The sequence below is a fragment of the Triticum urartu genome, chromosome 1 (genome assembly GCF_003073215.2).
Source record: "Triticum urartu cultivar G1812 chromosome 1, Tu2.1, whole genome shotgun sequence".
Taxonomy (NCBI): Eukaryota; Viridiplantae; Streptophyta; class Magnoliopsida; order Poales; family Poaceae; genus Triticum; species Triticum urartu.
The window spans coordinates 479429516-479451689 of NC_053022.1; the positions used below are offsets into that span (position 1 = coordinate 479429516).

The window sequence follows — 22174 nt, forward strand, 5'->3', positions numbered from 1 at the left end:
AATTTTTTAAAAATGTGATCGTTTTTTAATTGTGTTTTTTATTATATTTTTTAAATTTAAAACAATCTTTACAATTCTAAACTAAATTTAAAAATATTGAACATTCATATTAAAAATTGAATATTTTTTGAAATTACTATTTGTAAAAAGTGATCAAATTTAAAAAATACGAACGAGCGTCATATAGGAAATTCCTTACAATTGGTCGTCCGCTGCGGTTGTCGCTTGGCTGGGCCTGCGATCCATTTGGGCCTTCTCCCGTGTCTAGCTGCTGTCGGCCCGGTTTTCCGCTAGGTCGTTTTTCTGTAAAAGAAACCGTCGAAGCCCACAACACAGGCGGCAGCTTTGATCCCCTCCTTCCTCACCAGTCCCCACCGCCGCCACGAACTCCTGCTCCGGCACGAACTCTGCTCAAGCCCGCCCCCATGGTTCCCGTCATCGGCATGGACTCTTTGCCCGTTCCGCAAGCCGCAAAAGGACTCGAGTCCCTCGATCCAAATCCCAGATCAGACCGGGTCGCGGCGGCGCCACGACAGGTTGCCGGCCTGCTGTCCTCCTCACGGGACAAGCTGCGTTCGCGGTGCGCTCTCGCTGCCTGCCGGCTTCGACGGCGTGGGCCGTGGCGCCGCTCTTCCGCAGATCAGCAATCGAGTCGTGCTTCCAATCTGCCGTCTCCCCTCGACGTCCACGGCTCTGTACTCTGCCGTGTTCTCCCCTAGCGCAGGCTGAGGGGCGCTACGCCGCTATCTGCCGGCTCCTCATACAAGAGCGATGGACGGCAAACTGAGCCCTGTGGGAAACAATTGCATCAGCTCAGCGACGTCCAGCGTATCTCCTCTCCATGTTTCTTTGCACGCCTCATCTCCAAGCACGAAGCCACGACGAGATGTAAGTTTCATCATCATTGATCTGTTTTCTTGGTCATGACTTGATTCCCTCTTTTGACCTAAATATTCTGATTACTGCATGCCATTGCTCTAAATTTCTTGATTACTGCATGCCGTTGGAGTTGCTGTCTATTGGTGGTGAACCATAATACATGTGAGTTATGCCTTCCACATGTTTGACGTAATGCCCAACCGAATTGCGCACACAAAATTCGATGGGAACAGAAAGCAGCATAGCTTCCAGCTGTCAATCTTCGAGTTTCTATAAATTTTAAGCCCAATGTTCCTCTATGTCCCCGTTTCTTACCTCCTCGCTCACCGAAGCAGATCAAGAAGCAGCAGCGAAGTCCCCCTGATGTTCCATCTCTCCCATTTGTGTGTCTCCCATCTTTCCATGTTTGTCTCTCCATCTCTCTGACAAAATTAACAAGAACTAGTCCTCTCTATCTTTCTTTCTCTACATAAGGTCTAGTACACTATTGAAGGATACATGTCTTGACGGAGAGATAAAACTCACATTATGCGTTGTAATTCAAATTATTAGTTATTTTTATTAGGTGGGTCATCAGCCTAAGGCAACAAGCCAAGAATCGTGAGGGGAGAGAATTTGACATCATAAATGACTATCTCTAGTAATACCTTTTTCCTTATATGTTTTTTGTCAATTATATTTCAACCTGCACCTTTCAAATATTATTTCTCTGTGTCCTTACTCCTTATACTAAGTCTACAAAAACAAAATACAGAAATAGCAAATCTAAGTATGCTCTAGATATTCAACATGTGAGACAATAGGTGAAAAAGACCAACAAAGCATCATTCTGGAAAGAAGATATCAACATTGGATTTGAATCTTTCACATTTTATCACAAAGAAAGACAGCTAAAAGCTCACTTCCAATGGATGTGGCACAAACGAAAGGAACCAAGCAGGACTGAGTGCAAGTCTTGTATTCTTCATCTGCATATATTGATAATGTAGGGTCTTTGTATAGTTGATTACACTCTAACTATCTTGTATGGACAAAAAATAATCATGATTCAGATCTTTTTATTTAATAATTAGCGTGTGAATTTTCTTGGGGTTGGCAGTTAGTATAGGTATATATCCAGTAAGGATTAAAGTGCAAGTGATGCAAATTCACATGAAGTTTAATATACAATGCAAGCAAACAATTGTATAGACTCACAAAATAATGGAACTTTTTGTTCTTCAGGCAAGCTGGAATGTTCTTGCATCACCAGTGAATGTGCTGCTACCCATAATATTGATTTTAATTTTAAAATAAATAAGTAGACATCAAAATAAACTCATAAAATAATAGCACGACCAACGCCACAATTGAGTACGCTAGATGGTCTCTCCTAAAATAATTTTGTGATATTTAAATGAGCTAAATCATGAGTTTCACATATCTCTCTCTCTCTTGGTCAGAAATAGTTCTGTAATTTACAGTCATGATAAACTCAGAACATGATAAATCAAAAATAACATTTATCTTACAAATGTGAACCATCTTTTATATTGTAGTAGTCAAACTTACATAATTTTTACTGCATGCTTCGTAGTAGGACATCTATTACGAAACGGAAGGTAGCATACTTGTGGCTGCACAAACAATTATATTGTTTACATCGAGCTATCTTTTTTACTGCATGTTTCGTAGTAGGACATCTGTTTATGAAACGGAAGGTAGCATACTTGTGGCTGCACAAACAATTATATTGTTTACTAAAAGAATGGCGGGAAAAATGTTACTTGCTAGACTAAAAGATCGATGGAAAAAATATTTCTCGACTTTATAACTCTTATCAATTTTACTCGACAAAGAGGCAGATCATTAATTTTGCAACCAACATTTCATTTGCATGGTACTCGGCAATCTGCACCGACGTGAATCCTACATCCCATCAATTGAGTTATTCCACGACAATCTATCTGTGACCATAAAGTCCCGTGTTGCTATCTGAACTGTGCGGCTTCTCTCTACCACAAGTGAAATCCACCTCGAATTGCCTATTTTTGGATCGCATTGATGCGCATTGGTTGTAGACACAATCCAGTCTTCTACTAACAAAATATCGAAACAATATTAGTAACTCTATTAATGCACGTAAATACAGAAAAGCAAAATATCTATCAGGACTACAATCGCCCTGTTTGGATACTCTAACTCAGTTAGATGTTAGAGTTAGATTCTAACTCTGAACTAACTCTAACCAATAAGGTGTTTGGATGACAGGGTTAGATTGACAATAAATGTACTTTCTCAATCATTTGGCTCCTTTAGACCCTTTTTCCTGCCGGATTTGGTGTGGCTGGCTCTTATGTGGCCTCCTCCCGCTCACAGTTGACACAAACAAATGATCTTTATAAATCAAGGGTCCAAAACATGATAAATTTTATTTTGTCCATACAAATGAGATGTCCCACTTAAACATACAAATCGTCAATCAAGCTTCACAAAAAAAAATTACACTCCATGAAACAAAGCATGAGCTGACTCATCATGGAAGTCATTCATGTTGATATCTTCAACATGAGGTTCGTCTTCTGGCCATGCAGATGCAGAAGAACTAGGCATTGGGTTATAATTTTCATCAGCATCACATGCATCAAATTCCCCATCCGCAATTCTGCTCTCTCGAATGAAATTATGAAGAGCCATACAAGCAACAATAATTCTATTTTGCTTGTCCTCTGGAAATTTTGGCATGTTCAATAAAATCCTAAATTTCATCTTCAACACTCCAAAGGATCGCTCAACGACATTCCTAACTTTGGCATGTGCATGGTTGAAGGTTTCTTTCATACCTTGTGGCGGCGGGCCGTTTTGCCATTGTTCCACATGGTACCTTGTGCATCTGTATGGTGAAAGGTAGCCCGGCCGGTTTCGGTAGCCCGCATCAACCACATAATACTTCCCTACATATTGTGGAAGGCACACAATGAGACTTAGATGCACACGTGTAATTGGATAAAAAATGTTGGAAGACAGTTCAAGTAGCAAACCTGGTGGTGGATGTGGAAATTTCTGATGATGAGTAGTTATGGCATCTTTGAAAACTCTCATGTCATGTGCTGACCCAGGCCATCCCGACATCACAAATGTAAATCTCATGTCGAAATCACAAACAGCAAGCACATTCTGACTGGTTTCATTGTGTCTGTTCAAGTATGGAATCCTCTTACTCTTATCCACCACAACATTCACATGTGTCCCATCTATAGCTCCTATGCAGTCATTGAAGTGTGGCCCAGAATGCTGGATTTTCTAAGTTTGGGTGCACCTCTGAAAATGTTGGGTCCTTGGGTACAATTATGTCATGTGCTAACTTGAGGAGGCATGTCAAAACTCTATTAAATGTCCTACTTACTGTCTCCATAGACCTCCTAAAACGGTTCTCAGCCTGTCTAACTGACTGTGGTGATCCAACAATCCATAAAAACATTGCTAGAGCCTCTACAGATGTCATTTTTGAAGTGGACTTCAAGCCATATGATTGCACCAAAGTATTATGTAGCGGTTAAACAAAGGTCTCTCAACCCTAAACATGTTATAGCATTGGGTATCTCGGGCTAGTGTCTCCTGCACCCAATCCAAACCAGAATATCCACTAACCCTCCTAGGTAGTTTCACAAAGTAGTTATCAGAGTACATACCCAAGATAGGAACCAACTTGAAGATTAAATTCTCAGCATGGATATGATTTCTTCTGCAGGATAGTGAAAAAGTAAAACTAGTTAAGATATGAGACTGGCTCAGATAGAAAATGAACGATCAAAATGTACTGCTCGAGACTTAAATTATTTAACTGAATAGAGTGGAAGCTAATGAACTGACATTTTCAGAGTCGAATGTGAAGCTAATGAACTGACATATATATGGCTAGTAAGTATATGAGTCGGTCATCCTGTACGTGCACCCAAGAAAAGGTAAAAAGGAAGAGTAGCAGATTGCTTTCCGTTGCAAGCAGTCAATCAAACTACGATAGTATACAGTCCATTTTTTATTTACATAAAAGCATATATAGACTTAACTACTCCCCTCAAACTCTAACTCTTTCTTGCCTGTGGGCAATGAAAAATAATCACAGTGACCCATCCATCCATAACAGGCTAGAAATAGAGTAGTTACGTCTATATATTACTCCCAGGATTAGTTACAATTAAACATATATTACTCCCACGATAGAGTTTGGATGGATGAAGGGAGTATACCCAGGATTAGTTACTCCCAGGCTAGAAATACAGTAGTTGCGTCTATATATTACTCCCCTCAAACTCTAACATACCCAAGACATTCTACATGCGGTGGAACATATTTAAAGATATACTACATTGATATAGACAGTAAAAGTGTACCTCTGTGTGTGTTATCCAGAACTCAGAGTCGGCATCAATGGTTTCATCTGGTTTCCTCCCCAACCCTGTGTGCACTTGCATGTATCGCCAAAAAGAGTGGGTGTTTTCGAGTACGACTATCTGGTTCTTCACCTGCACACGGGAATACACCAACCCCCTTCTAGCAAGCAAGCCGTCGATAACAGCTTGGTACCCTTCAGCAGTCATTTGTACACCATTATACGTTCCTGCTGCACGTTGCTCAAGGCACAATTCTAACAAGCAGGCACTATTAGCATCATTCCATTGGGCTCGATTTGTTTGGCTCACCAGGGGACCTCCGGAGCTCGCTAACTCCTCCACATCATCCTCCAATTCTTCATCACCACTGGCGAAGGGACCGCCGGAGCCGGATGCTTGCCCACGGACGACACTCCTCGGTGCCCGGCGGCTGGGTGCCGCGGCGGCCGAGTTGGCACGCTGCCAAACGTCACCGCCACTAAACACCGTCCTACTGCGCTGGTTACGACGGCTGGGGGCCGCGGCGGCCGAGTTGGCGCGCTGCCGAACACCGCCGCCTGCCCCCGACGATGACCCGTCGAGGAACACACCACCGTTTCCTCCTCCGCGACCGGCTGCTGCCGACGAGGTGCCGCCGAAGTTCAGTCGCCGGGCATAGGGTGGGCGATAGGGAGGGAGCCCGGAGCCTCTGACGCGCCCAGGGAGGAGCTCATCATCGTCGCTCTGGAGGAAGGCTCCGTAGAGCCCAAGCCACGGGAACCCCTCCGACGCCGGCGCTTGCGTGTTGAGGCCAAGACCGGCATGGGTAGCGGGGCCGCTTGCCGACGGCTGCGAACCCCACACGTCGAAGCCGTCTCCGTCCATCGCGGGTGCTCTGCTCCAAGCTATACCACCTGCACCAGAAGAGAAGAATCAGTAGCGCATCCAGGAAGTACTACAAGCCAAACTCAACAGTGCACACGCAGTCGTGCTCTTCTCCGGAATAAGTAATCTTGTCCATGTTAATTTATGAGATACATTTCTAACTTTGATTATTTATAACAGCTAGTGCATAACAAACATGAAATTGTACCAAAATATTATTTAATGATGAAGTATTGAGTTGATCACACTATATAGATCAGCTCTTCATTTCTTAATGCTCTAATTTGCACAAGAACATCTGCAACAAGAGAGGAGGCTGAACAGGGTGTTCTGATCCAGTTACTGTTGGTTCATTAGCTTCACATTCGACTCTGAAAATGTCAGTTCATTAGCTTCACACTCTGATTCAGTTAATGTTCTTCACATTCGCGTCTCTTTCTTATGTAAAATGCATCATTGGTTTTCTTTTAACCATCACCGCCAGTGTTGTTAACATAAAATAGTACAAAATCTAGCTATGAACTAATCAGAAGTTCCGCCAACAAATCTAGCTATGGACTACTCTTGCTGACTTGTTGCTCACTAGCTAACTAATCAGAAAGATCCAGCCACGCCGCTGCTCACTAGCTAACCAACAAGAAGTTCCGCCAATAAATCTAGCTATGGACTACTCTTGCTGACTTGCTGCACTGACGGACGCGTACGAGGAGGGAGAGCACGAGTACAGAAGGAACGGACGGACTCACCTCTCGCTGGATCCCTGGTAGATGCGCTGCCTCCGCGCACGAGAGAGAGAAACGACCGGGAGCGGGGCGAGCGGTGAGCAGCGACCGGAGGAGGACGAGCGGCGGCCGGAGGAGGTCGCGGCTTGGGCGGGCAGCGCGGCGCCCGGGCGGGCGGCGCGGTGGGGAACGAATGGAAAGTCGCGCGAGGGGGTGCGGGAGGGAGGGATCTGGTGTGGGGGGCGATTTTTTAGTTATTTTTTGTGTGGGCCCTGGGAAAACTAGCCCAACTAGCACCTCTCCATCGGGATACTTTTTTTACATGGGTTAGAGGCAACTAACCAAATCTAACCCACCTGTTTGGATCCTTTTGAGCTATTTGAGCCCAAAATAACTCAAACTAACACTAACTCTAGGATCCAAACAGGGCCAATGACGACATGCCTGCAAACTTAATTCTTGAATTTGCATTACTAAGTATAATATATAACTGAAGTTTAACCAAGAACATTACATCATTGCATTTCTTTACAGAATTAGCCCACTGTTGTGATACAATGCTTATTGTAGTAATTTTTACATTCAACTATGTTACAGAACTGAAGGTGTCTACACTAAATTTCTCCAAGATTTCTAAAGAAAGCAAAAATAAGAAAATATTTGCCCTAAGATTTCTCCAAGAGATGCATACCAGGAGCAAAATTAATATATTGATGTAGATGACTTTAATCTTAATGTAAGATGGATCAACTGCCATACAGAGGGTCCAGGTACATGCTCATAAACTTGGCTGATGTTGCCGTGGCTAATCTAGCCTTATTTCTTGCTGCCGGTTTCTATGAACAAGAAACCAACAAAACTAAAGTTCACTTTAATATAAAGTTTTAGCTGCAGCCAAAAAGAATTGCCAAGCTCTTGTATGTTTAGTCGGTGGACTTTAAAGAAAAATCATGGATAAATGAAGAAGCTAGATCTGGCCATATAGTGCAAGAAACAAGTAGTGAGCAAGACAAAAGCTTAGTGATGAGAAAATAATACATTGGTATTGAAGACAAACACCAGGGAAGGCTTAACAAATCGACTCTCTTCAAGAACCTCTCTTGAACCCATGGCTCATGTACAACTAGAGTAGCTGCTACACCTTGAGTCCTGCCATGGTGCCTCTGTTCGATACACTGGGAAGCAGGTAGAGATGAAGGTCGTACGTGACATAGAAGATGGCGAGCTACATCTTGCATCTACAAACGAGGGCGACCTAGGCTTGTGTTCGACACTGCAGTTCTTGGTTGGTGTGTCAGATAGCAACCCAGGCAGCGGTGTGAGGCGGCAACGGCTGGACGCGATAGTAACCCTAGCTGTGGCCGCGCTCGCTCTTAACGAGAGAGGAAGAAGAAATCAGATCGGGGTTAGCGAGTTGATGAGGCAGGGAAGAGAGCCGGCGGGTCCACTCGTTGACAAGTATTTGTTTGAGAGAGGAGGCGAGGAAGCGACACACGAACATGCGAATCGACGTACCACAGCCTACCATCACAACCGCACTCCCCTTTAATAGTAAAGAACTAAAGATAGTAGGAATAACAATAGTTTCTTCCTTCAGAGGTTCATGAGCAAGCGAAGGATTTCTATTGCTGGTTCTTTAAAGACCGTTGGCTAATATCCTTTATTTTCATACCATGGGATGGTACTTCCAATCGGTACAATGATTGTTGGATTTGATGGAACTGCGAGTGGCCCTTTGACATATTTTAGTGTCATTAAGCAGTACTTAGGTCTATGCCTAACAATTCCGCTCTTTTTCTAGGGTCTGGTCTTGGTACTATGTTGATAGCGAGGGTGCAAGGCTCAAGGGAAGCAGCCGGTTCTGTAGTTCTTTGTATGCGTATGGTATCTTGGATGAGGGGTAAGTTTTTTTATACCTCTATATGTGGCTTTGCTCACAGTTTATATTATCTTGAAGTTGCATCCCTTATGTTTGTGCTTTACATTTCAGTTACAAATTCAACATGTCAGTTGAGGAAGCTGCTGAGTTAGCATGGCGGGCTTTTATCACGCAATATTCTGTGACAGAGCTAGTGGTGGCTGTGTTCCTGGTGGTATGCATTCCGTTTCTTAGTTTCTATCCTGATATTTGTATACAACATGCATGCAGATTTGTTAAACACCTTGCCATTTATATCTTTCTTTTGAAATCACATACGTAACTGTTTATTTGAGTTACTTATTGGTGAAGTTCAGAGATTTTCCCCCCCATCGTGTAATGCACACCCCTAGGTTGGGAATAGAGATTACCGTCGAGACGATGGTGATAAATTAGCCCACACCAAACGTACATTGTTGTAGAGTATAGAAGGTGCTGTAGAGTATAGACATGGGTCTAGACATCTAGACAAACCTACCTAGGATTTCTAAAACAATATAATTATAGTGGTACATGTAAGGTACATGCGTAGATTTATTCTTTTTGTATACTGCTTTCATGTTAGTAGATTTTAAAAAATATGGTGTGATGTATAAAAAATTATGGTCAACGCTATGTTTTTCTTCGTGTTCGCCTTTTCTTTTTTCCTTCTTAATTTTTTGAACGTTTTTCAAATTTGTGAACAATTTTCAATTCACATTTTTGAATTTGCTAAAATGTTGAATTATCGAATATTTTCCAAATTCGTGAATATTTTTTGAAAATTTCGAACCTTTTCCAATGGTTGAATAGTTTTTGAATATGTGAACATTTTTCGAATACGTGAGCGATTTTGGAATTTGTGAATAGTTTTTAGAATCCGTGAACAATTTTGAATTTGTCGTGAACATTTTTTGAATTCCTTAACATTTTTTGAATTCAGGAACATTTTTGGAATTCATACTTGTCTTGAATATTAGAACACGATAACATTTTTGGAATTTGTGAACATTGTTTTAGAATCCACGCACATTTTTTGAATTTGACGCGAACATTTAACAATTTTTGTATTCATGTACATTATTTGAATTCATCAACTTGTTTTGAATACGTGAACATTTTTTAATGTGATCATTTTATGAATACGTGAACATTTTTGGAATTCACATTTTTTTTAATCCGGGAATTTTCTTTGAATACGTGAACATTACTGGAATTGGCAACATTTTTCAAATTCACAAACATATTTTTTGAATTTATGAGCATTTATTTAATTCGCAAACTCTTTTTTTCAAATTTGCCTTAGATGTTAGCAGATTCTAAGGATATGTTGTGATGTATAAAGAATTATGATCAATGCTATGTTTAGTGTTTGGGTCATTATTATTTGGAAGCAGGGTAAAAAAAGAAGATTATCATTTGAGCTTGATAGAGTATGATTATATCCCACTCGGTCGTGTTTGCATCAAACGCGTGTCCCCCTTTGGAGAAGAATACACCAACCATTTTGGTAGCGGGCCTATAACTCATCTCAACGATTTTGTTTAGGCCTCATTCCGCTAATACGGTAGGCATCATCTCCTTCCCTGTATAACTCTTAGTCTCACTCCCAAACACTTCACGATGCAACAGAGGGAATGCCAACATCCATGGTGGCATTGTCCCATTCGGCTGTTCATGCCACTTGAGAGGATGAAGGCTCTAGCAACACCATGCGAGCGACATCGTCACTAGTGATTTTGCCACCATCCTGGCCACGACGACAATGCCACAGAGCATATAGTGGAAGGTAGAGTAGGAAAGTGGAGCGACGACGCTGTGAGAATTCTTCTTCCGGGCGAGTGTCAGGCAGATAGACAAGACTCCCAATAAAATGTCGATAAAGCGTCAGATTAGACAATGGATGAACATCAGCAGCAAGATGTGAACATTGAGCTCCATTGGAGTCTCAACATTGCGCTCATCTTTAAGAGCAGCATGAGTAAGAAGATCCTGAATTATTATTTTGGACCAAGAAGGGACCTCAATCCCAAAAAAGTAGCACAGAGGGCCAAGATAAGACATAAGAAACTGCATAGCATGCCTTCACAAAGGCAATATACTCACGGTCTGCTTCGGTGATGATCATGTCATCAACATGAAGAAGAGTCCTACCAAGAGCAGAAAGAAGGGCAAACAACGTCGGATCTTGAGCACTCGCTGAAAACCAGCAACATCCACCATAGAGGCAAAACGCTCAAACCAGGCACGGGAGGCTTGCTTAAAGCTATAGAGAGAGCGATGAAGACGACTAAGCATGTCGTAAGGAGTAGAATACCCAGGTGGTGGTTGTGTGTAAACCTCCTCACATAGCTCACTATTAAGAAAGACATTCTTAACATCAAGCCTAGACACGAACCAGTGGCGAACAGAGGCCACAAGCATACGGTTTTGCAGGAGCAAAAGTCTCATGGTAATCAGGACCATGCTCCTGCTGAAAGCCATGACCCACAAGACAAGTTTTTCTAATGCTCAAAAAAACCATCAGAGTGAGTCCTAACCTTGTAGACCCACCAAGTGATGGGACGAAGACGAGGAGGGACATAAACAATATCCCACGTGCTGATGCACTCAAGAGCAGCAATCTCATGTGTCATAACAAGGTGCCATTTGGTATGAACATCACAATAAGAAGTCGGCTCAAGAACAGCAGCGCCAATGCTTGGAAGACCAAGGCGGTCAACTGGACGAAGCGGACGAGGACGGAAGCCATAAGTAGGCTGAGACGGGGAAGTTGGCACATCATTAGATGCATCGACAACACACAGACGACCTATATAGAAGTTAGGAAAAAAAATGAAAGAATAAAAGCTGGAATCATCGCGAGATAAACTCAGGTGATGGAGACAAGGAAGCCACCGGTGATGAAGGTGTAGAATCATGTGATAAGCGAGGTGAGGAAATCATAGGAGATGACACGTTGGTTCTACAATAATCAGAGAAGCATGAGCAGTACGACGACTGGATAAGGGCTCAACAGGAGTGGTAGGAGTGTCGGGAAAATTGTGGGAAGAGATGTACTCCACTTAAAAGGCCAAAGAAGATGGACACGTGTAGAAGGGAGGAGACTCTACAAAAGTCATATCCTAAGAAATAGGCATCCGACGACCAACATGATCCCAACAACGATATCCCTTATGCTCATCGTTGTATCCTAAGAAGACACACTCAACAGACTGAGAAGTCAGTTTGGTGCGTTCACGAGGGGTAAGGACACAACAAACACAACCAAAAAATTGAAGTGTTGAATAAACGATCAAATAGATGCTTGAAACGAGCGTCACCCTACAAAGCAGTGGATTGCTGAAGGTTGATGAGATAGATGGAAGTGCAGTCATACTCGGCCCAAAAGTGCGGTGAAAGAGAGGCAGTGACTATCAATGGACGAGCCGTCTAAGAGAGGCGGTGAGCATCAATGGACGAGCCATCTCAAGAAGGTGACGGTACTTGCGCTTAGCCACGCCATTTTGAGCACAAACACCAGGATAAGAGAACCAAAGCTTGCTCAGCAAGGTTTCCACGCAACAGCTTGGAGATATACTCTCCACCAGAGTCACCATAGAACAAATGAATAGGCATAGAGAATTGAGTGTGAACCATGGCAGCAAAAGGCTTATAGATAAGACCTCACTACGAGAAGAAATAAAGTATATAACCAGGTGTGTTGGGAGAAGTCACTAGCGGAGGCAAAGGGAGATGATCCCTCGAGATCAGAGTGAACAAGGTCTAAAGGATGCTGAGACACTTGACCACGTATTAGAGACATCATCGGAGACATATCCGAGAAGATCACATCGAACTAAGGAGGAGAGATCACAAGTGACCCAAGGCGATGATGCCACTCTTGAAAATATCTGATAGACAAGGCAACAGAGGCAGAGACTGGCGGCACTGGCAGTAGAGGGACTTGATCCGGCATCCCACTTGCGTGTGCACTCTTCGTACCCCGCCGATCTGGCTGGGTGTTCCTTTCCTGTTTGCGGGTTGTGTGCCACGTGCTTGATTAAGCACCCCAGGTTCTCCTACTGCGCGCCCTTGGCCTCGACTTTAGGTAGCGCCTGTCCTCGGCTCGTCTCGTGCATAATCCAGGTACGCGTCGACTGTCCGAGCTCCTGCTCACCATTGGTGGTGCTCGAGCGTGCGGTTATGGCGTCACACATAAAGGGAACACGGGATGTGGGATTGAGACAGTGCTTGTAGCAACCTGCAACAAGGCAAAGGATGCCCATCCAGACTGGTAGGGAGCGGAGGTGGTCACAAAGGTGGACGTTGACTCGAGCCTCAACAGTGCACTCATCAGTAAGAGTAGCACGAGTAAGAAGATCCTGGACATACTTCTCTTCGAAAATAAAGTAGTCATTAGAGGTAGAAGAAACCTCAATCTCAAGGAAGTACCAAAGAGGACTAAGATCGGACATAAAAAATTCACTATGACGAGCCTTCACCAAGGCAATGTACTTAAGAGTCGTTGCCGGTGATGATCGACATGTAGAAGTGTTCCACCATGAGTTGAATGGTGGACCGAAAGTGTAGGATAATGAGCACTCGTCAAAAACAAGCCGCAATCACCACCGAGACGAAGCGCTCAAACCAGGCACGAGGGGTTTGCTTAGGGCCATATAGACATCGGCGAAGACGACAAACCATGCCATTAGGAAGAGAACCTAGGTGGTGGCTACTTGTAGGCATTCTTGACATCAAGCTGAGAGACAGACTAGCGGCGAATAGAAGCCACATTGAGGAAGTGTGCAAAGAGTGGTCACATGGGCCATATATATAGGAGTAAATGTCTCTTTGTAGTCATGACCAAGTTCTCACCACTAAACGAGCTTTGTAACGCTCAAGAGTATCATCGGGCTTAACCTTGTAGACCCACTTACAAGTGATGAGACGAGCACGAGGAGGAAGGGAAATGAGATTCCACGTGCCGATGCGGGCAAGAGCATCAATCTTCGATGCCATCACATGCAGCCATTTGGGATGAACAACATCACGGCAAGAAGTCGCCTCGGGAAGAGCTACGTAGTAACCATAGCGGTCAATAGGCAGAAGTGGGCGAGCTCGAAAGCCATAACTAGGCTAAGCTAGAGGCGGTGCGTTGGCAACAAAGTGAGTCAGAACATTCCCACCAAGTGATGGGACGAACACGAGGAGGAAGAGAAACAATATCCCACGTGCCGATGCGCTCAAGAGCAACAATCTCCTCTGCCATCGCAAGGTGCCATTTGGCATGAATAACATCACGATAAGCAGTCGGCTCAAGAACACTAGCGCCAACGTTTGGAAGACTAAGGCAGTCAACAGGCGGAAGCGGACGAGGAAGCAAGCCACAAGTTGGCCGAGAGGGGAAGTGGCACATCAATAGACACATTCACAACACGCGAACGATTGTATATAAAAGTGAGGAAAAGATGTAAGAATTCGAGCAGAAATCATCGGGATAAACTTAGGTGATTGAGACTAGGAAGCCACAATGTGATAGAAGGTGTAGAATCATGTAATAAACGAGGTGAGGAAATCATAGGAGATGATGGCATTGGATCTACAATAATCAGAGATAAGGGAGTGATAGGAGTGTTGGATTTAAAAAAAAAGAGAGATTTCCTCCGTTGAAAAGGTCGAGGAAGATGGATGCGGCAGAAGGGAGGAGACTCTACAAAAGTCTTATCCTAGGAAATAGGCATCCGACGACCAACATGATCCCAACAACGATATCCCTTATGCTCATCGCTGTATCCTAAGAAGACACAGTCAACCGACTGAGAAGTCAGTTTGGTGCGTTCACGAGGGGTAAGGACATAGCAAACACAACCAAAAAATTCAAGCGCCGAATAAACGATCAAATAGACGCTCGAAAGGAGCGTCACCCTACAAAGCAGTGGATTGCTGAAGGTTGATGAGATAGATGGAAGTGGAGACATACTCAGCCCAAAAGTGCGGTGAAAGAGTGGCGATGACCATCAATCGACGAGCCGTCTCAAGAAGGCGACGATGCTTGCGCTTAGCCACGTCATGTTGAGCATGAGCACAAGGATAAGAGAAGCAAAATCTGCTTAGCAAGGGTTCCACGCAACAGCTTGGAGATATACTCCACCAGGGTCACCATAAAACACATGAATAGGCGTAGAGAATTGAGTGTGAACCATGGCAGCAAAAGGCTTATAGATAAGACCTCACTACGAGAAGAAATAAAGTATATATTCAGGTGTGTTGGGAGAAGTCACTAGCGGAGGCAAAGGGAGATGATCCATCGAGATCAGAGTGAACAAGGTCTAAAGGATGCTGAGACACTGGACCACATATTAGAGACATTATCGGAGACGGATCCAAGAAGATCACGTCGAACTAAGGACGAAAGATAACAAGTGACCCAAGGCGATGATGCCACTCTTGAAAATATCTGGTAGACAAGGCAATAGAGGCAGAGACTGGCGGCACTGGCAGTAGAGGGACTTGATCCGGTATCCCACTTGCATGTGCACTCTTTGTACCCTGCCGATCTGGCTAGGTGTTCCTTTCCTGTTTGCGGGTTGTGTGCCACGTGCTTGATTAAGCACCCCAAGTTCTCCTACTGCGCGCCCTTGGCCTCGACTTTAGGTAGCGCCTGTCCTCGGCTCGTCTCGTGCATAATCCAGGTACGCGTCGACTGTCCGAGCTCCTGCTCACCATTGGTGGTGCTCGAGCGTGCGGTTATGGCGTCACACATAAAGGGAACACGGGATGTGGGATTGAGACAGTGCTTGTAGCAACCTGCAACAAGGCAAAGGATGCCCATCCAGACTGGTAGGGAGCGGAGGTGGTCACAAAGGTGGACGTTGACTCGAGCCTCAACAGTGCACTCATCAGTAAGAGTAGCACGAGTAAGAAGATCCTGGACATACTTCTCTTCGAAAATAAAGTAGTCATTAGAGGTAGAAGAAACCTCAATCTCAAGGAAGTACCAAAGAGGACTTAGATCGGACATAACAAATTCACTATGACGAGCCTTCACCAAGGCAATGTACTTAAGAGTCGTTGCCAAGTGATGATCGACATGCAGAAGAAGTGTTCGACCACGAGTTGAATGGTGGATCGAAAGTGTAGGATAATGAGCACTCGCCAAAAACTAGCCACAATCACCATTGAGACAAAGCGCTCAAACCAGGCACGAGGGGTTTGCTTAGGGCCATGTAGACATCGACGAAGACGACAAACCATGCCATTAGGAAGAGAACCTAGGCGGTGGCTACTTGTAGGCATTCTTGACATCAAGCTGAGAGACAGGCTAGCGGTGAATAGAAGCCACATTGAGGAAGTGTGGGAAGATTGGTCAAATGGGCCATATATATATGAGTGAATGTCTCTTCGTAGTCATGACCATGTTCTCACCACTAAACGAGCTTTGTAACGCTCAAGAGTATCATCAGTCTTAACCTTGTAGACCCACTTACAAGTGATGAGACGAGCACGAGGAGGAAGGGAAATGAGATTTCACGTGCCGATGAGGGCAAGAGCATCAATCTTAGATGCCATCACATGCAGCCATTTGGGATGAACAACCTCACGGCAAGAAGTCGTCTCGGGAAGAGCTGCGCTGTAACCATAGAGGTCAATAGGCAGAAGCGGGCGAGCTCGAAAGCCATAAGTAGGCTAAGCTGGAGGCGGTGCGTTGCCAACGAAAGAAGATATAATAGTCGAGGGAGATGGCTTATCAAAAGAATCCACAACATGTGGACCACGAGTGTAGTAAAGTCGAGGAACATGAGCAAAAGAAGAACATATAAAAAGTCAAAGTGAGTCATAACATTCCCACCAAGTGATGGGACGAACACGAGGAGGAAGAGAAAGAATATCCCACGTGCCGATGCGCTCAAGAGCAACAATCTCCTCTGCCATCGCAAGGTGCCATTTGGTATGGATAACATCACGATAAGAAGTCTGCTCAAGAACACTAGCGCCAACGCTTGGAAGACCAAGGCGGTCAACAGGCGGAAGCGGACGAGGAAGCAAGCCATAAGTAGGCCGAGAGGGGAAGTGGCACATCAGTAGACCACATTCACCACACGCGGACGATTGTATATAAAAGCGAGGAAAAGATGTAAGAATACGAGCAGAAATCATCGGGATAAACTCAGGTGATCGAGACAAGGAAGCCACAACTGATGAAGGTGTAGAATCATGTGATAAGCGAGGTGAGGAAATCATAGGAGATGATGCCATTGGATCTACAATAATCAGAGAAGCATCAACAGTACGACGACTGGATAAGGGAGTGATAGGAGTGTTGGACTTCAAAAAAAGAAGAGAGATTTCCTCCATTAAAAAGGTCGAGGAAGATGGATGCGGGTAGAAGGGATGAGACTCATCAAAAGTCATATCCCGAAAAATAGCCATCTGACGCCCAACATGATCCTAATAATGATATCCCTTATGCTCATCGTTGTATCCTAAGAACACACACTCAACGGACTGAGCAGTCAGTTTTGTGCGTTCACGTGGGCAAGGACATAGCAAACAGAACTAAACAATTGAAGCGCCGAATAATCAGGAAAGAATCTAATAGACGCTCGAAAGGAGCGTCACCCTGTAGAGCAGTGGATTGCTGAACGTTGATGAGATAGATGGAAATGGAGACAGACTCGGCCCAAAAGTGCGGTGAAAGAGGCGACGACCATCAATGGACGAGCCGTCTCAAGAAGGTGACGATGCTTGCGCTTAGCCACGCCATTTTGAGAATGAGCACTAGGATAAGAGAACCAAAGTCTGCTCAGCAAGGATTCCATGCAACAGCTTGGAGATATACTCCACCAGAATCACCATAGAACACATGAATAGGCGTAGAGAATTGAGTGGGAACCATGGCAGCAAAAGGCTTATAGATAAGACCTCACTACGAGAAGAAATAAAGTATGTATCCAGGTGTGTTGAGAGAAGTCACTAGCGGAGGCAAAGGGAGATGATCCATCGAGATCAGAGTGAACAAGTTCTAAAGGATGTTGAGACACTGTCTCGCTATGAGTATAAGGTAACTGGACCACGTATTAGAGACATCATCGGAGACGGATCCAAGATCACCTTGAACTAAGGATGAGAGATCACAAGTGACCCAAGGCGATGATGCCACTATTGAAAATATCTGGTAGACAAGGCAACAGAGGCAGAGACTGGCGGCACTGGCAGTAGAGGGACTTGATCCGGCATCCCACTTGCGTGTGCACTCTTCGTACCCCATCGATCTAGCTGGGTGTTCCTTTCTTGTTTGCGGGTTGTGTGCCACGTGCTTGATTAAGCACCCCAAGTTCTCCTACCATGCGCCCTTGGCCTCGACTTTAGGTAGCGCCTGTCCTCAGCTTGTCCCGTGCATAATCCAGGTACGTGTCGACTGTCCGAGCTCCTGCTCACCATCGGTGGTGCTCGATCGTGCGGTTATGGTGTCACACATAAAGGGAACATGGGATGTGGGATTGAGACAGTGCTTTTAGCAACCTGCAGCAAGGCAAATGATGCACATCCAGACTGGTAGGCAGCAAAGGTGGTCACAAAGGTGGACGTTGACTCCATAGGAGTCTCAACAGTGAGCTCATCAGTAAGAGTAGCATGAGTAAAAAGATCTTGGACATATCTTCTCTTAAAAAATTAAGAAATCATTGAAGGTAGAAGAAACCTCAATCTCAAGGAAGTACCAAAGAGGACCCAGATCGAACATAAGAAATTCACTATGATGAGCCTTCACCAAGGCAATGTACGTAAGAGTCGTTGCTAGTGATGATCGACATGTAGAAGAAGTGTTCGAGCACGAGTTGAATGGTGGACCGAAAGTGTAGGATAATGAGCACTGGCCAAAAACTAGCCGCAATCACCATTGAGACGAAGCGCTCAAACCATGCACGCGGGGTTTGCTTAGGGCCATATAGACAGCGACGAAGACGACAAACCATGCCATTAGGAAGAGAACCTAGGTGGTGACTACTTCTAGGCATTCTTGACATCAAGCTGAGAGACAGACTAGCGGCGAATAGAAGTCACATTGAGGAAGTGTGCAAAGAGTGGTCATGTGGGCCATATATATAGGAGTAAATGTCTCTTTGTAGTCAGGACCACGTTCTCACCACTAATCAAGCTTTGTAACGCTCAAGAGTATCATCAGTCTTAACCTTGCAGACCCACTTACAAGTGATGAGAGGAGCGCGAGGAGGAAGGGAAATGAGATTTCACGTGCCGATGCAGGCAAGAGCATCAAAATTCGATGCCATCACATGCAGCCATTTGGGATGAACAACCTCTCGGCAAGAAGTCATCTCGGGAAGAGCTGCGCAGTAACCATAGCGGTCAATAGGCAGAAGTGGGCGAGCTTGAAAGCTATAAGTAGGCTAAGCTTGAGGCGGTGCGTTGCCAACGGAAGAAGATATATTAGTCGAGGGAGATGGCTTATTAGAAGAATCCACAACATGCAGACCACGAGTGTAGTAAAATCGAGGAACATATAAAAAGTCAAAGTGAGTCGTAACATTCCCACCAAGTGATGGGACGAACCTGAGGAAGAGAAACAATATCCCATGTGCCGATGTGCTCAAGAGCAACAATCTCCTCTGCCATCGCAAGGTTCCATTTGGTATGAATAACATCACGATAAGAAGTTGGCTCAAGAACACTAGCGCCAACGCTTGGAAGACCAACGCGATCAACATGCGGAAGCGGATGAGGAAGCAAGCCATAAGTAGGCCAAGAGGGGAAGTGGCACATCAGTAGGCACATTCACAACACGCGGACAATGTATATAAAAGTGAGGAAAAGATTGAAGAATATGAGCAGAAATCATCGGGATATAAACTCAGGTGATGGAGACAAGGAAGCCACAATGTGATAGAAGGTGTAGAATCATGTGATAAGCGAGGTGAGGAAATCATAGGAGATGATGGCATTGGATCTACAATAATCAAAGAAAGACAGGATAAGGGAGTGATACGAGTGTTGGATTTCAAAAAAGAGAGATTTCCTTCGTTCAAAAAGGTCGAGGAAGATGGATGCGGCTAGAAGGGAGGAGACTCTACAAAATTCATATCCTAAGAAATAGGCAACCGACGACCAACATGATCCCAACAACGATATCCCTTATTCTCATCGTTGTATCCTAAGAAGACACAGTCAACAGACTGAGAAGTCAGTTTGGTGCATTCACGAGGGGTAAGGACATAGCAAACACATCCAAAAAATTGAAGCGTCGAATAAACGATCAAATAGACGCTCGAAAGGAGCGTCACCCTGCAAAGCAGTGGATTGCTGAAGGTTGATGAGATAGATGTAAGTGGAGACATACTCGGCCCAAAAGTGCAGTGAAAGAGATGCGATAACCATCAATCGACGAGCCGTCTCAAGAAGGCGACGATGCTTGCGCTTAGCCACGTCATATTGAGCATGAGCACAAGGATAACAGAACCAAAATCTGCTCAGCAAGGAGTCCGCACAACAGCTTGGAGATATACTCCACCAGAGTCACCATAAAACACATGAATAGGCGTAGACAATTGAGTGTGAACCATGGCAGCAAAAGGCTCATAGATAAGACCTCACTACGAGAAGAAATAAAGTATATATTCAGGTGTGTTGGGAGAAGTCACTAGCGGAGGCAAAGGGAGATGATCCATCGAGATCAGAGTGAACAAGGTCTAAAGGATGCTGAGACACTGGACCACGTATTAGAGACATTATCGGAGACGGATCCAAGAAGATCACACCGAACTAAGGATGAAAGATCACAAGTGACCCAAGGCGATGATGCCACTCTTGAAAATATCTGGTAGACAAGGCAATAGAGGCAGAGACTAGCGGCACTGGCAGTAGAGGGACTTGATCCGGCATCCCACTTGCGTGTGCACTCTTCGTGCCCCGCTGATCTGGCTAGGTGTTCCTTTCCTGTTTGCGGGTTGTGTGCCACGTGCTTGATTAAGCACCCCAAGTTCTCCTACTGCGCGCCCTTGGCCTCGACTTTAGGTAGCGCCTGTCCTCGGCTCGTCTCCTGCATAATCCAGGTACGCGTCGACTGTCCGAGCTCCTGCTCACCATTGGTGGTGCTCGAGCGTGCGGTTATGGCGTCACACATAAAGGGAACACGGGATGTGGGATTGAGACAGTGCTTGTAGCAACCTGCAACAAGGCAAAGGATGCCCATCCAGACTGGTAGGGAGCGGAGGTGGTCACAAAGGTGGACGTTGACTCGAGCCTCAACAGTGCACTCATCAGTAAGAGTAGCACGAGTAAGAAGATCCTGGACATACTTCTCTTCGAAAATAAAGAGTCATTAGAGGTAGAAGAAACCTCAATCTCAAGGAAGTACCAAAGAGGACTTAGATCGGACATAACAAATTCACTATGACGAGCCTTCACCAAGGCAATGTACTTAAGAGTCGTTGCCAGTGATGATCTACATGTAGAAGAAGTGTTCGACCACGAGTTGAATGGTGGATCGAAAGTGTAGGATAATGAGCACTCGCCAAAAACTAGCCACAATCACCATTGAGACGAAGCGCTCAAACCAGGCACGAGGGGTTTGCTTAGGGCCATGTAGACATTGACGAAGACGACAAACCATGCCATTAGGAAGAGAACCTAGGCGGTGGCTACTTGTAGTCATTCTTGACATCAAGCTGAGAGACAGACTAGCGGTGAATAGAAGCCACATTGAGGAAGTGTGGGAAGATTGGTCAAATGGGCCATATATATATGAGTGAATGTCTCTTCGTAGTCATGACCATGTTCTCACCACTAAACGAGCTTTGTAACGCTCAAGAGTATCATCAGTCTTAACCTTGTAGACCCACTTACAAGTGATGAGAGGAGCGCGAGGAGGAAGGGAAATGAGATTTCACGTGCCGATGAGGGCAAGAGCATCAATCTTAGATGCCATCACATGCAACCATTTGGGATGAACAACCTCACGGCAAGAAGTCGTCTCGGGAAGAGCTGCGCTGTAACCATAGAGGTCAATAGGCAGAAGCGGGCGAGCTCGAAAGCCATAAGTAGGCTAAGTTGGAGGCGGTGCGTTGCCAACGAAAGAAGATATAATAGTCGAGGGAGATGGCTTATCAGAAGAATCCACAACATGCGGACCACGAGTGCAGTAAAATCGAGGAACATGAGCAAAAGAAGGAACATATAAAGTGAGTCGTAACATTCCCACCAAGTGATGGGACAAACACGAGGGAGAGAAACAATATCCCACGTGGCGATGCGCTCAAGAGCAACAATCTCCTCTGCCATCGCAAGGTGCCATTTGGTATGGATAACATCACGATAAGAAGTCTGCTCAAGAACACTAGCGCCAACGCTTGGAAGACCAAGGCGGTCAACAGGCGGAAGCGGACGAGGAAGCAAGCCATAAGTAGGCCGAGAGGGGAAGTGGCACATCAGTAGACCACATTCAC

At 44.9% G+C, this 22174-nt stretch overlaps 1 protein-coding gene across 8 annotated transcripts in view; it reads left to right on the top strand.

Moving 5' to 3' along the window:
• Positions 1 to 339: 339 nt before the first annotated feature.
• The window catches only part of LOC125520579 (proteasome subunit beta type-8-like), a 39825-nt gene continuing 17990 nt past the window's right edge, over positions 340 to 22174 (top strand). For 7 of the 8 annotated variants that reach the window (XR_007288755.1, XR_007288747.1, XR_007288746.1 and 4 more), the window contains exons 1-3: positions 340 to 888; positions 8640 to 8738; positions 8829 to 8931. Coding sequence is in view for 5 of the 8 variants with exons in the window: in XM_048685563.1 (XP_048541520.1) it covers positions 842 to 888; positions 8640 to 8738; positions 8829 to 8931 (249 nt within the window). In the remaining 3 variants the exon portion in view is untranslated. The remainder of the gene's footprint in view (positions 889 to 8639; positions 8739 to 8828; positions 8932 to 22174) is intronic. The other variant, XM_048685554.1, reaches the window with a different exon arrangement.